This window comes from Trichechus manatus, unplaced genomic scaffold (assembly GCF_000243295.1).
Source record: "Trichechus manatus latirostris isolate Lorelei unplaced genomic scaffold, TriManLat1.0 scaffold00012, whole genome shotgun sequence".
Classification (NCBI taxonomy): Eukaryota; Metazoa; Chordata; class Mammalia; order Sirenia; family Trichechidae; genus Trichechus; species Trichechus manatus.
In genome coordinates, this window is record NW_004443948.1 from 30610390 (window position 1) to 30625790 (window position 15401).

At 42.5% G+C, this 15401-nt stretch overlaps 1 protein-coding gene across 7 annotated transcripts in view; it reads left to right on the forward strand.

The window, feature by feature from the left end:
- USP16 (ubiquitin specific peptidase 16) overlaps positions 1-15401 on the forward strand; it is a 31285-nt gene that overhangs the window by 13354 nt on the left and 2530 nt on the right. For 4 of the 7 annotated variants that reach the window (XM_004371365.1, XM_004371366.2, XM_023726663.1 and 1 more), the window contains 9 exons: positions 1839-1969; positions 2779-2866; positions 4117-4195; positions 5639-5730; positions 6064-6120; positions 7055-7231; positions 9524-10202; positions 11210-11304; positions 12595-12681. In XM_004371365.1, coding sequence (XP_004371422.1) covers positions 1839-1969; positions 2779-2866; positions 4117-4195; positions 5639-5730; positions 6064-6120; positions 7055-7231; positions 9524-10202; positions 11210-11304; positions 12595-12681 — 1485 coding nt within the window. The remainder of the gene's footprint in view (positions 1-1838; positions 1970-2778; positions 2867-4116; positions 4196-5638; positions 5731-6063; positions 6121-7054; positions 7232-9523; positions 10203-11209; positions 11305-12594; positions 12682-15401) is intronic. The other 3 variants (XR_002823171.1, XM_023726664.1, XM_023726666.1) reach the window with 3 other exon arrangements.

Genomic DNA, 15401 nt, shown 5'->3' on the forward strand with positions numbered 1-15401 from the left:
GAGAATACCAGAAAAGTGTTTACCTGAGTTTTATTGACTGTGCAAAGGCATTCGACTGTGTGGATCATAACAAATTGTGGATAGCATCATGAAGACTGGGAATTCTGGAACACTTAATTTTGCTCATATGGAACCTGTACATAGCCCAAGAGGTAGTCATTCAAACAGAACAAGGGGATTAAAATCAGGAAAGGTGTGCATCAGGATTGCATCTTTTCAGTGTACTTGTTCAGTCTCTCTGTATGCTGAGCAAATGATCTGAGAAGCTGGACTGTGAAGAGTAACTCAGCATCAGGATTGGGGGAAGGCTCGTTAACAGTGCGTGATATACAGGTGACATGACCTTGCTTGCTGGAAGTGAAGAGGGCTGGAAGCACTTACTGATGCAGGCTTTGGTATGGATTACACCTCAACATAAAGAAACAAAAATCCTCACAACTGGACTAATAAACAACATCATGATAAATGGAGAAAATACTGATGTTGTCAAGGATTCCGTTTTACTTGAATCCACAATCAGTGCCCGTGGAAGCAGCAGTCAAGAAATCAAATGATGTATTGCATTGGGTAAATCTGCTGCAAAAGACCTTTTTGAAGTGTTAAAAATTGAACATGTCATCTTGAGTACTAAGGTGCACCTGACCCAAGCCATGGTATTTTCAGTCACCTCACATGCATGCGGGAGGTGGACAGGGAATAAGGAAGACTGAAGAAGAATTGATGCCTTTAGCTTATGATGTTGGTGAAGAATATTGAATATACCATGGTCTGCCAGAAGATTGAACAAATCTGTCTTAGAAGTACAGCCAGAATGCTCCTTAGAAGTGAGAATGGTGAGATCTTGTTTCATGTACTTTGAACATGTTATCAGGAGGGACCAGTCCCTGGAGAGAGACATCATGCTTGGTAAAGTAGAGGGTCAGGGAAAAAAAGGAATACCCTCAACAAGATGGATTGACACAGTGCCTGCAACAATGTGCTCAAGCATAACAAGGATTGTGAGGATGGTGCAGGACTGGGCAGTGTCTTTTTCTTTTGCCGTAGACTTGCCATGAGTTGGAACCAACTCGACGGCACCTAGTAACAACAGGCTTGCGTTATATTTTTAACTTCTTTTAAGGTGATTGCTATGTTGCCAAATGAGGTTTACCTTATTTGTTTTCATCATTTACATTTTTCTTTGTCTTTTCTCTTCTTATATGGCAGTAAGTTCTTGATAATCTAAAACTAAAATAAAAAAAACCAAAAAACCCCAAAATCCATTGTCGTTGAGTACGTTCTGACTCATGATGACGCTGTGTGTTTCGGAGAACTGCTCCATAGGGTTTTCTTGGTTGTAATCATTATCGGAGCGGATCACCATGCATTTCTTTTGCAGGGTGCAAGACACCGACCTTTATGTTGGTAGTCAAGTGCAGACTGTGCCAATAGTAGGACTAAATTCTTTATAGGACAGTCTAGGGCCAGAAAAGGGGCTGTGGTGGTGCAGTGGTTAAGCACTCAGCTGCTCACCAAAAGGTCGGCAGTTTGAACCCACCAGCCGTTCTGCAGGAGAAAGATGTGGCAGTCTGCTTCCATAAAGATTACAGCCTTGGAAACCCTGTGGGGCAGTTCTCCTCTGTCCTCTGGGGTCGCTCTGAGTTGGCGTGGACCTGATGGCAAGGGGCTTAGGTTTTGGTAGGAGCAGAAAGTTTCTTTATCTTGTGATGCACGTTTGAAACTTTGAAACGGGGCAGCTCTATGAGCAATATTGACAGTATGTGGTAACTAATTACATTTTGGTAAAGTAAATTATCCCACAATGTGACTGAAGAAAGTAATTTTATTCTCATATTCAGGAACCCTTAGAAATAACCCTGGAGCCTCCGGGCCCTCTTACCTTGGCCATGAGCCAGTTTCTTACTGAGATGCAGGAGACCAAAAAGGGCGTCGTGACACCGAAAGAACTCTTTTCTCAGGTCTGTAAAAAGTGAGTATCCACTTCGGTTGTGCTTTTAGTGCATCACTAAGATGCTGAGAAACAGAAACAGTTCATTGCATTAGAGCCCACCGAGTATACAAGGCTAAGTCAGAAAGTACTGCTGCTAGGGTTCCTGTTCACAGGATGATCGCAGGAGCTTATCGTGGAGAAATTTTAAGAAAATTGAAAACTGCACTGGTGAGAAGGCGGCCAGGAAAGTTGCGCCGAGGATCTTTTTTTCCATCACGACGATGGACCGGCTCGTTCCTCAAGGGTAGCAAGGGCTGTCCTAGGAGAATGTTGCTGGGAAAGCTTACCCCATCCACCCTACAGCCCTGATCTTGCCCCTTCAGGCTTCTTTTTGTTCCCTAGACTCAACAAACATTTAAAAGGAACACAATTTAAGTCCCTGGAGGATGCCAAAACTGCTGTTTTGACATGTAGATCAAAGAGCGTAGAATTCTTTGGGGAAGGATTAGAAAGATGGAAACACCGCCTTTAGAAGTGTGTAGACCTAGGTGGAGGGTATGTCAAGAAATAGTAGCTTCACATTTTGATGTTTTTGTTTAATAAAGGTTTCTGTGATTTTGTAACAATACTTTTTGACTTATCCTCGTATATATTAAAGCATGGTTTATTTCACTTGGATTAAAAATATATATTTTAAACGAAAATTAAGTCTGCCAAGGTTTTTATTGGACTGAACAGAAATTTTGAGAAAGTAGAGACACTGTGAGATTTGAGATTCAGGCCTGAGCTTGTGCACGCATAGCTTCACGTCTTCGTAGACTCACAATTTTTCTTTTTTTTACCCATAGAGCAGTGCGGTTTAAAGGCTATCAGCAGCAAGACAGCCAGGAGCTCCTTCGCTACTTACTGGATGGGATGAGAGCAGAAGAACACCAAGTGAGCATATTACCGCCTTGGTATTTTATATCGCATCTTCATTGACTTGTCTGTGGTTTGATGTTTTGAGGGTTGTTAAAGCAGTGGAGGCTAGTGATTAGGGCCGTTACACTTCTTAACATTTTTATACACTGGCCACGCCTGCCAGTATGTGTTAATCATAAAAATGAGTCGGAGAGCAGTGCGGCTCCTTTCTGCGGTGCTCTGGATCATTGATGTTTGCAGCGTTGTTGTTCCGTCAGGGTTCTGTTCTGCTAGCCTCTGCGTGGACAGCTGTGCGTGCTGGAAAACGTCGCTTCCCAGACAACTTCCCGTTCAGCACACCCTCCTGGGTGCCACTGAGAAGTTTTGACTCTAGGAAGTGTTACCGTTTTGTAAGAGTCAGGGAATATTTCTTACAATTTAAAATTTTTGTTAACTGCCTAGATATAATGTGTTTGGGCATGTAAATATATTAATAACAGTAATAGTAATGGTGACAGTAATCATCATTTATTTTCCCCTGACGTCATGTCAAGCACTGTGCTCAGTGTTCTGTGTGAGTTGCCTTACTCAGTCCTGACAGCCACTCTGCGAAGCAGATGCTGTTATTATCATCCTGTTTCTTAGATTCTGAAGCTAGGACGCAGACGGGTTCAGTCCCTGGTCCAAGGATGCCCACTGGTGATCAGCCGAGCTTTGAGCTTTAAGAGTCTGTTCCTGGAGCTCCCACTTAACCACTCTGCTCTTAGCATGGAGTATTTCAGTGGTCTTTCCAGAGGAGGTGGGCGTGTTCTAAAAAGCTTTGGTTTGGATAGGTTAAGAACTTGAAATTAAGACAGTGCCTTTATTCAGTGGTTAGTGATTGTTTTATAAGCACATTTTTTTTTTTATTGTACTTTAGATGAAGGTTTTGCAGAGCAAATTAGTTTCTCATTGAACAATTAATACACATACTGTTTTGTGACACTGGTTGCCAGCCCTGTGACATGCCAACACTCCCCTTCCTGACCCTGTGTTCCCTGTTACCAGCTTTCCTGTCCCCTACTGCCTTCTCGTCCTTGCCCCTAAGCTGGTGTGCCCATTTAGTATAAGCAAAATTCTTTTCATCTCTTTGAAGTAATTTTGAAAATGTGATTTCGAAACTATTAATTTTTATTTCAGTAAGTCTGTGGAGCTACATTTGGTCACTTTTTTGTCTTGATTATGTCTTTTCTAAGGAAAATTACTATAAAATTTAATAGTATATATATCCATTTTATTATTTTTAGAGAGTGAGTAAAGGAATTCTTAAAGCATTTGGTAATTCTACCGAAAAATTGGATGAAGAACTAAAAAATAAAGTTAAAGGTAATGTCTGACTTTCTGAACTAAAACACTATAGTTGAAGTCCTCTGTATTTTAGGTCACAATCGCTGGCAGTGTATTTCAAATCCACGATTATTACCACATAACTTCTCTTTATCCTCATCGTTTTTTTAATCATTCAGTCCTCCAAAGGTGAATACTGTAGAAAAACCTAACTTGTGGTGTAGTCTTTTTATGCAGTGTTACAATGAAATTTATAAAGATAGAGCTAAAATGACATTCCAATTTTATTTTTCAAAAGCTTAGGATTATAATTAGTGATGAGAGAACTATATTTTCCTTTATGAGTATAAAGTATGGCAGTGGCTGGGTTATTAATCATGGAGCCACCTTAGTTCTTCTTAGTTCTTATTGTTATTGGACATCTAAAGATTTAGGATTTTGTCCAGTAGAACTTTTTGTGACAATGGAAATGTTCTTTATCTTGCTGTCTAGCCCAGTAGCCACTAGCCACAAGTACCTGTTGAGCACTTGAAATATGGCAAATGCAACTGAGGGAGTAAATTTTTATTGAATTTTAATTAATTTAAATTTAAGTGGCCTTACATGATTAACGATTACTGTATTACATAGCACAGATTAGAATCAACACAGAGCCAGCCACCCTTTCTTCTTGGTCCCCTTTAGGACCTGTCCAGTAACAGAATCATTACGCTGTCTGTCCTGAAAATACGTGTCTGCATACATGAACACCTGGTTTCGTGTAATTAGGAAATTAGGTATCCAGGTACTCATCAGTACTCTTTTCAGGGAAATGGGAAAACTAAAAAGGAAGATTTCGTCTGAAACATTTTCCTAGAAGTTTTTTTTAAATAAAAAAGGAGTTCAGTCTTAGTGTTCACAAAGCAAGTTGTATGCATTCTCTCCAAGTTTGCTACCATGCTTTTTTTTTTTTTTTATTGAATGGAGGATGTCAGCGCCAGAAAGAAGCTAGGATGTCAGCTAGCCTAGTCTGATATGCTCATTTTACTACTGGAGATGTTGATATGTAGGAGGTTCCACTGACTTGAACAGTTTATTTTCCACTGACTAGATCTTGGATGGAGCCTTGATATGGCATAGTGGTTAAGTGCCTGGCCACTAACCAAAAGGTTGGCAGTTTGAATCCACCAGCTGCTCTTTGGAAACCCTGTGGAACAGTTCTGCTCTGTCCTATAGGGTTGCTATGAGTCAGCAACAGGTAGATCTTGGATAAGAACTTTGTTTTCTTACTAATGAAAGGTGATGTGTTATAGAATATCATTATGCTTTAAGGTAGAGTATATGCTGTTGACTGCCTGTCACGTAAAAATAAAACTGATAATTATGGAGAGAGTTAAAAAGTGTAAGATAGAAACTAAAAATAAGTTAGGTAAGTAAGTAGTTTTAACTTATTTTATTCAGTCAGTTATACAAGGGTAGTTGAGAACGCTTTTTCCTTCATAGATTACGAAAAGAAAAGGTCAGTACCCAGCTTTGTGGACCGCATCTTTGGTGGTGAACTGACGAGTACGATCATGTGTGACGAATGCCGAACTGTGAGTAGGTGTGGGTATGGCTGCAGTCATTTATTAATATTAACAGAGCAGTTTATCGGCTTTTTCTTTGAGAAACAGAAACATCTAACATCGTGAGATACTCTTTGTTGAGCTCTCCAAATATGCATGATTCTTTGCTGGGAATATTAACGCTTTTTAAGTCTTGAAGAATTTAATTCAACACTCTAATCCAATGCTCTTGGCATTTGTGTAATTTTTAAATTTCATTTTCTTCAGCCTTTATTTTAAAACTCAGGATGGGAAGATCTTACTGAATAATGTTTAAAGTGAATCTTTTCCTTCCTTTTACGTTTTCTTTTTTGGTTGGTTAAGGTCTCCTTGGTTCACGAGTCTTTCCTTGACTTGTCTCTCCCCGTTTTAGATGACCAGGTAAGACTACTGAGTGGATTTTACTGAAGTAGATTGTTTTTCCTCTGTTAGATTTTATGGGGGAAAGCCATGTTACCTTCTCCAAGTTTGTGCATTACTAGCCCTTGGAGAAATTTTTCTTAATCTGTCTGAGATAGAATAATTTTTAAGATTTGAGAATGGGGTAAACACTTTTTTTTTTTTTCTCTTTAAAAGAGGTTGGTGTGCCTAGAATTCTTTAATTACCTTTATTGTTTTAAATATTGGGAAGTATTTTCCTCACATTAAAATTTAGCTACTTATTATTTAAGGCTGACCGCAACTCCGTTACGGTCCTGAGTCCATAAATGGCAAGTAGAGAGTATCTCGTTTTTAAGGCATATTAATTGGTTCATTTCGAATAAAAGTAGTGAAAAAGAGAACACATGACTTTATTTGGATAAATCATCATTCAGCTTCATCTCAAGGGGTCTCTCGTCCTGGCAAGATTAAAGTCTCTGGAAACTTGCTCTGTTTTCTCTTTCTGAGACCGTGTGCAGAGAAAGGACAGAGAAGGCCCTGCTGTGACGTGTGAATCACTGATAGACAGGAAGTGCGTTTAGAAATGGATGTGTGTTCACTGTGAAGCAGGCACGTAGGCGGGAAAAGTCACGAGATTCCTTCCCGTTACATTTGCGTGTGATGTTGCCTTTGTTTCGTTTGCTTGTTTTCTTACAATGTGAAGATCGCTTTCTGGTATAGGAGGTGAATGTACTTTGTCCTGGACATATTTTCAGATGTTGTAGAAAATTGGTCTAGTGTAAAATCAAACCAAACCAAACCCATTGCTGTCGAGTGGATTCCGGCTCATAGTGTAAACTAGGAGTAGAAAAATATCCGGGTAACCTGAATTCCCTTCCACTTAACAGCATTTGTGAAAATTTATTTTTGACTCATACTCTCTTCATATTTTAAGAGTGGCAAGAAAAGTATAAATGATAAAAATCTAAAAAAGACAATGGAGAGTGAAGATAAAGACAGCGAGGAAGAAAAAGACAATGACAGTTACATGAAGGAGAGGAAGGACGTTTCTTCGGGCACCAGTAAACACTTGGAGAAAAAAGCCAAGAAGCAGGCCAGAAAGCAGGCCAAGGTGGGTGACTGCCCCGGTGGGTGGCCGCCCCGGTGGGTGGCCGCCACGGTGGGTGGCCGCCACGGTGGGTGGCCGCCGCGCCGTCCCCGTGTTCCCGGTCTTGCGCCCTGGAGCAGTGCGTGTGGTCTGTGTGACATGCGAGCCAGTGTTTCATTTTCTGTCCGTTTCAGAATCCGCTCCTTTAGTCCTTACTCCCTGCAGAGGCAGACTTTTCAGTAGAGGTGAAGAAAAATCTGTGCTCTTTTAGAATCCTGTATTACTTCTGACAACTGTTTCTAAAAAGTTTTAGTTCATCTTTAACCTAATTTTTTGAATCATCACTACATTGACATTCATAAGTTTAAAGATGTAATAAAAAACCCAAAACCAAACCTGTTGCTGTCGATTTCATTCTGACTGATAGCCACCCACTAGGACAGAGTAGAGCTGCCCCGTAGGGTGTCCAAGGAGAGGCTGGTGGATTTGAACTGCTGACCTTTTGGTTAGCAGCTGAGCTTTTAAGCCACTGTGCTGCCAGGGCTCCAGAGATATAATCAGGTGTACGATAAGCCACCCTCCCAGCTTGTCCTTTTATCTTGTCCAGTATTCCTTGCCATAGGTAACCACTTTCAGTAGTTTCTTACCTATTTTTCTGGAGCCTCTTTTGGCATGTGTTGGCAAATACAAATAAAGAGTCTTGCTTCCCGCCTTTTTTTACTGTACAGGCTGTTGTGGATCTTGGCTTTTATTTTAGTTAATTAGTTACTTGGAGATCTTTCTATATCGGGATACAGAGCTTTGTTCCTTTTGTTTTTTAACAGCTGCATACTGTTCCATTTTATAAACCAAAAAGGAAAAAAAAAAAGAAAAAACCCAAACGTTGCTATCTAGTCAGTTCTAATTCATGATGACCCCATGTGTTAAAAAACCAAGTAGAACTGCTCTATAGGGTTTTCTTGGCTGTAATCTTCATGGAAGCAGATCACCAGGCCTTTCTTCTGTGGTCCCGCTGGGTGGGTTTGAACTGCCAACCTTTAGGTTAGCAGCTGATTGTGAACCACTTGTGCCACCCATGGGCCTCTTCCATTTGCTAGATCTGCCTTAATTCGTCTCATCATTTCTCTGTTGATGTTAGTGGTTTCCGGTCTTTTTCTGTAATAGCCAATTCTGCCAGCAGTGAGTTACCCTGTTCATATGTCGTCTGTAGGGTAAATTCCGAGAAGAGGGTTTGTATTTGTAATTTTGACAGCTATTACCAAATTGTCCTGCACGGAGGTGGTACCAATTTGTATTCCCACCAGAAATACATGAGACAGTCTTTTTCTCTCTGTACTTGAGAGTAGTGTGTTATCAAACTTCTGGATTTTTGCCAATCTGATACATGGAAAATATCTCCATATAGTTTCATTTTGCATTTATTTATTTTATAAGTGAAGTTGAGCATGTTTTCTGTTTGAAAGCCACGTGTATTTCCTTTTCCGTGACGTGTTCACTCGTACCCTTTCCCCATGGTCCCCTTGTGTGCTACTCTGTTGTTAACTGAAACACAGCAGCAGCTGTTTGTGTCCCACAGGCTCCCTTCAGTCTTCTGGTGTTACACATTAGCCTCACAGGGACTGTCTTTTCAGTTGCAACCACAAATGTGAACCCCTCTGGGTCTTCAGGCGTTCAGGCAACAGAAATCTTGATGCAATGTCTTTCAGGTCCTACTTGGAATTAGGCTGCAAATGACAAGGCAGTTTTAGGGGGCCCCATCCTTTACCGTTCTCTGTCCACGTGGCCTCCTCGCCTCCTTCCTTAACCTTCCTTCGGTCACTGGTTTCCTGCAGTGTTGTCTCTCCATGCCTCTGTCCAAACCAGTCCCATACGTGTACACCCTGGAATTTTCAGTTCATTTTTTATCTCCTTAGTAAAACCTCGACCCAGTCAGTACACCTCACATTGATTGATCTCTTCCTGTCGTATGTGTGGTCAGAGACACCATGGGGTTTAATACTTGGTTGCTTCGTTTTCCAGTCTTAGTACTCGGCCTAGATGTGGGTCTCTTACAGCAGAGGCCATGTCTTGTGTCCGCTTATCTGCCCCCGTGTGACAATGTTAAATGGTTGATCATGGTTTTTTGCTTCCAATTAAAGAATTTTCCTCCATAATTTATTGGTTTGTAATAGTAAAGGAACTTTTTTAAGATAAAAATTCTGAGAGTAGACTCTCCCTTACTCAGTTATTTATTTTTTGATTGATTAATAAGCAACAAAACCTGAAGTGGTGCACGCGTTCACATGCATGCTCTCTTGCTCTCTGTTTTAAAAACAGAACCAACGAAGGCAACAGAAAATCCAAGGGAAAGTTCTCCTTTTAAGTGATATTTGTACCATGGACGATCCCGAGGATAATGAGCATGATGCTGAAGTGTTACTCCAGGGGGAAGTGGATGTTAAATCCAACCATATCTCACCAGCGGACGTTATTGATAAAGAGAACTGTGTCAATCAGAAAGACTTGAATGGCCGAGAAAAAGTGCTAGAAAATGAAACTGACAATCGGAAATCCACAGAGGAAGTGGACGTGGGGAATGTCCACGTGGGGAATGTCCACGTGGAGAATGATCGGGAGGATTTGGTGTCTTCCCCCACTGAGTGCCCTGAGGATTTAAATGGCATCTACCTGAAAGAAGGGAGTGATGGAGACGTGGACATCTCCAGTGGTTTTAAAAACCTTAACTTGAATGCTGCTCTTCAACCCGAGGAAATAAATACAGAGATTCTGAACAACAGTCATACTGCAGGGACAAAGATCTATGAGGTTGTAAATGAAGATCCAGAAACTGCTTTCTGTACTCTTGCCGATAGGGACGCTTTCCATACCTATGAGTGTTCAGTCGAGCACTGTTTATATCAGTTCACCCGTAATGAGAACCTTCGAGATGCGAATAAACTGCTTTGTGAAGTGTGCTCACGGAGACAGTGTAACGGACCAAAGGCAAATATAAAAGGTACTTAGATTCTCTCACTCTAAGTAAAATCAGCATGCCGAGCACATCTTGCACTGCATGAGTGTATCCCGGTTGGATGGCATCAACTAATGCCCTCTGCTGTGTAGATATTTGATAGAAGGATGGACGAAGCAGAGCTTTGTTGAAGCGGCTAGTGCTTTACGGCCTCTCAGCAGCAGTTAAAGTGGAGTCGTTTGCTGCACACCCCTCCCTGTGGGTAAATCACCCCATTGGGTGCTCCCACACGGCCTCCTGGCGGACGGTGCCTGCCTCGGTATTGGCAGTTCTGTTAGCGTTCGTGATGCCCTTGTCTCCCTGGTCCCCGGGAAGCCACACTAATGCATCAGTGTGCTGATGTGACATGTCCTGTGTGAGGTACTGGGAGGACAGTGCTTTCTTAGAGTCTCCCTCCAGTATGGAACAGAAACCTAAACTTAACAGCCTTCCCCCACCTTTGTTTGGGTTTGGGTCGTGGGATTGTGGGGAGGGGGCACAGATTCCTAAGGACTCAGCTAGAATTGTTGCAGAGTTTTCAGTCTAGCTTTTTGTTTATTTACAAGTAGATGCAGAAAGTAAGTTGTGTTGCTTTTAAAGCAGTTCTGTCTGCTTTAGAGCAGGGGTCCGCAAACCACAGGCCAGGTCCAGCATGCTGCCTGTTACTGTGCCATCTGCGAGTTAAAGATGGTTTTTATACGTGGGCATTTGCAGTTGATTTGATGAGAGGGAGCACTGCCTCTGAACCTCAATTAAGTGAAACATCCCCCCAAAAGAATCCCACTCTTCTTGCTAGTTAGTAAGCCTCTATTACAGAAATTATATTCAGTTACTCTGTTTGGAATTTCATCAGTAAAAATTTGTGGAAAAGCTTCTCTTTTGGATTATCTGGCCCTTTCCAGAAGAAGCTTGCTGGTCCTTGATTTGGAGGTCTGCAGTGGCTTTACCGCATGTCTCACGTTTCAGAGGTCTCAACCAGGTTTTCACCCCACTGAATGTCTTTGTTTCTTTAGGTGAAAGGAAGCACGTTTACACCAGTGCCAAAAAGCAGATGCTCATTTCTCTTGCCCCTCCTGTTCTCACTCTTCACTTAAAGAGGTTTCAGCAGGTACCCCTCATTTGTCTGTTACTCAAAGTCTGTTTTAAATATGTGTCTTCATTTGCTGGTGCTGCTGTAACAGAAATACCACAGGAAGGTGGCTTTAAAGAGCAGAAACTAATTTTCTCTTAGCTCTGGAGGCTAACAGCCCAAATCAGGGCCTCAGCTGTCAGTAGCTCCTGGCCTTGGTTCTTGGCTCTCCTCACGTGGCGTCTGTCTTCCCCCGTGTCTGCTCACCCGTGTCTAATGTGCTCTTTATGAGTCAGAAGTGATTAGGTTTAGGACACACCCTGCGTTGATACGGCCTCATTACTATAACCGAGAAAACCGTTTCCAAACGGGGTGTACCCCACAGGCTGTTAGGATCCCAACCCATATTTTAGAGGGACACAGTTCAGGCAATAATAATATGTAACATGTTATTTGTTATCATCTCTGTATATTACATATTTCTTTGGTTTTCTGTTATTTCTTAATGTTAACAGCAAGGAAGTAGGAAAATGAAAAATAAATATGAGTAAGAAAGTGTTTGATGAAGATACACGTCAAGGTGGAGGAGCAATTTAGGCACAATCCCTACTCGGTTTTACTAGAGCTCATGTTGCTCTTTTTGGTAATGTTAGCATTTTATTTAAATGTTACTTTCAGGTTAAAAGAAAAGATCAGTATACTAGCTGTATCTTAAACTGTGGAAAATATGACAGTGAACTGTTCGTTATCCTCTTAGGTACTCTAGTGATGTTTTTCTTACTGTTCTACGTGTGGTATCTTATTTTTAATGACTCTTGATAAAAGACATAGCAGTTTCATTATTTTGATGAGCCCCTCTTTTCTGGAAAGGTTTTGCTATAAACAGTACAACTTTCAACTTCAGTTCCAAGTTCCAGCGTCTTCAGAATGTTTTTCCACCTGTGGTTGGTATGGGCTTGGCTTGTTGGGTCTGTCTAACCATTCCCTAAACTTGGGTAGAGAATGAGACTGAGACTGTGGGCTTCCCAGGAAGGTGGTCCTGCTAATTGCTGAGCTTCAGACACTCCAGATGTCTGGTCTGACCTGCCTTCTCTGGGTGGCTCAGGCTGCTTCCACGGGAGCAGCTTTCTCACTGGTTGCGGGCTGTGAGTGCATGCACTTACAAAAGCAGACCAGCTCAGCATCAGTTAGTGGTTAGGAAGAAGGGTCTCTAAGAAGACTGAACCGGGGCTGAGCGTTGGCATTCTTTAGGGCAGTGGAGAGGAGCTACTGTTGGCTTACTGTGTGTAGCTTTTTCAGAACTCAAATCTCTTATCCCTTTCTTTTCAGGCTGGTTTTAACCTGCGCAAAGTTAACAAACTTATAAAATTTCCGGAAATCTTAGATTTGGCTCCTTTTTGTACCCTTAAATGTAAGGTAGGTGAAAATGGTCTTTATTTGGAAAATTTTTTTAGAAATCTATTTAAAGGGAAATCATAACTTGTCAAGTATTCCAGTAGCAGCGCATACAGATGTGAAGTTGATGAGATCTTTTGTCTTTGTGTCTTCATAATTTCAGGGTTCATGATGAGTCATTTTGAATATTAGGCTGTTATTTCAGCTCCGCAAACATTTTTTGGAGCCCTGATTATTGTGGCAGGTGATGTCTGGGGAGCTGAGATGCACAAAACTAAAGGGGAGTAAACATATAAATGGCTAATTTCAACATAACATGGCGAGTGTTAAGGCTGGTGCGCACAGAGTAGGGATGGTATGCACCTGACCCACTGTGCTGGTGGTTCAGGGAAGGCTCTGTGGTGTAGACCATCCGTCAAGGAACACCGAAACGGGGAGTGAGTGAGTGTGATGAACTGTCCAGGCAGAAGGAACAGCAGGAGCAAAGACACGGCAGCGTAAAATAGCACAACATGTGCCAGAACTGTTAACAGAAGGAGTTCTAGAGCTTAGAGAAGGAGCCCTGGTGGCACAATGGTAAAGCGCTTGGCTGCTAACCGAAAGGTTGGTGGTTTGAATGCACCTAACGGCTCCACGGAAGAACAAACTGGCAATCTGCTCCTGTAAAGGGAACAGCCTAGAAAACCCTATGGGGCAGCTCCGCTCTGCCGTGTGGGGTTGTTACATGTCGGGATCGACCTGACAGCACCTAACAACAGCAGAGCTTACAGTACAAGGTATAGGGACTCTTGGGAAATGAAGACAGAGAGGTGAGACAGGAATGAGGTTTTGGAGGGCTGTCATGGTGAGGATTAGGTGCGCAGTGGAGAGCCCCTGAAGGGTTCAAAGCAGTGGTGTGATGTGGTCAGATCTGTATTAGCGAGGTTATTCATTGAGGTATGGAGCCTGGGCTTTAGTAGGAGGGAAAGACGAGAGACAGGGTAACGAGTTAGGAGACTATTGAATTAGTTCAGTCCACAGATGATGAGAGCTTAAGCTGAGGTGGTCAGGAGAAGGGTGGAGAGGAGGAGATCAAAGGAATATTCCAGGGGGTAAAATTCATTAGACTTAGGATTGGCTCTGGAGGGTGAGGCAGAGACCTTTAGATGGATGCTGGGGGTAACTCCTGGGGCCTGGCTTGAGTGACTAGGCAGATGAGGGGCCATAAATGGAGATAGAAAATACAGGAGGAAGAGTAGGTTGGGGAGCGGAGAAAGGATAATGAGTTTGGTTTTGGGTATGTTGAATTTCAGCTCTCTTTGAGATGTGTGTGTGGTTATGTCTGGAAGACACTTGGATGCACATGTCTGAAGAATAGGGCAGAGAGGTTAGGGCTGGAGATAAAGATGTGGAAATCAATACATAGGTGGTAATTAAAACCCTGAGAGGATGGGATTGCTCGTTCAGAACATGGAGGGAGAAAGAGAAGGGATGACCGAGAACAGAGTTCTGGCGAGCGTCCGAGTGTAAGAGGTAGAGCTAGAAGGGAAGGACACTACAGAGGATCTCAGAGAATCTCTGTCTTGAAGAATTTGGACAATCAGCCTGGAGTCAGAGTAGCTGTACTGGGGTAGTTCATTTGTATACTATGCAGACTTCAAATACTGCAGTATAAACATAGTAATAGCCTTTTTGTACAAAATTTGAAATGATGGGAGTTCCCCCTCCTCCCTCCCAATTAAAAATTCTCTAAGAAAGGTGTAATTTCAGAGCTGGTAGGTAGAGTGGGTTGTGATTATTTTTATGTTAACACCATGGGGCAGGGCCACTGCAGCTGGTAAACAGAAGTACCTTTGGTTGAATCTGTCTCAGGGTCATCAGAATTTTGCCTTTTGTGTAAAATGCCACTGCCCTGGGTCCCCTCTCAAGGAAAGGCCTAAGTGGCCTCTGTGTCAGCACGTCAGAGACAGAGGACTAGGAGTCTTTATGGATTAGACAGTATAGAGGTCATGGTGAATTTTGCAAGAGCAGTGTAGAGAACTTCAGTGGGTTGAGAAATGAATCAGAATATTGGAGATAGAGTATGTGTAAGGTATGTTAAGAGGTTTGGCTAAAAAGGAAAAGGTGGTGGATCACTGAATTTTTTTTTTTTCATGTCTGGGAGACTTAAGTAGGTTTGTAGGCCAAGAGGAAAAACTAGAAGGTGTAGACAAAAGGGAAAATAGAGCAAGGCCCTGGAGGAGGCCAGCGGGGCAAGGATGAGGACACCAAAGTGGAGTTTCGTCCTTGAACAGAAGGGAGGGGATACCTCACCCTCCTGAGAATGGGCAGCCTGCGGTTGGGCAGGTTGTGTCTCATTGTTCCCGTGGTGGGAGGTGAGGTCAGCTATAGAGACCAAGGGGCGGGGGGATAACGAGAGGCTGAGAGTGGTGAGGACTCCCTGGATGGTACAGATGGTTAATGCACTTGGCTGCTAAGTGAAAGGGCGGAGGGTTGAGTCCACCTGGAGGCACCTCAGAAGAAAGGCTTGGTGATCTAGTTCCGAAAAATCAGCCATTAAAAACGCTACGGAGCACAGTTCTACTCTGACACATGGGGTCGCCATGAGTCAGAATCGAATCGTGGCAACTAGAACCAGAAGGGTGGTGAAAGTTTGGGTCATTTGCTGTGAAGGGCACATCCATGGGTGAGACAGGATTATATAGTCACCTTGAGGCCCCTGATGAGGCGGAAGATCGTAAGTTTACCAGTCTGCGTGGTTA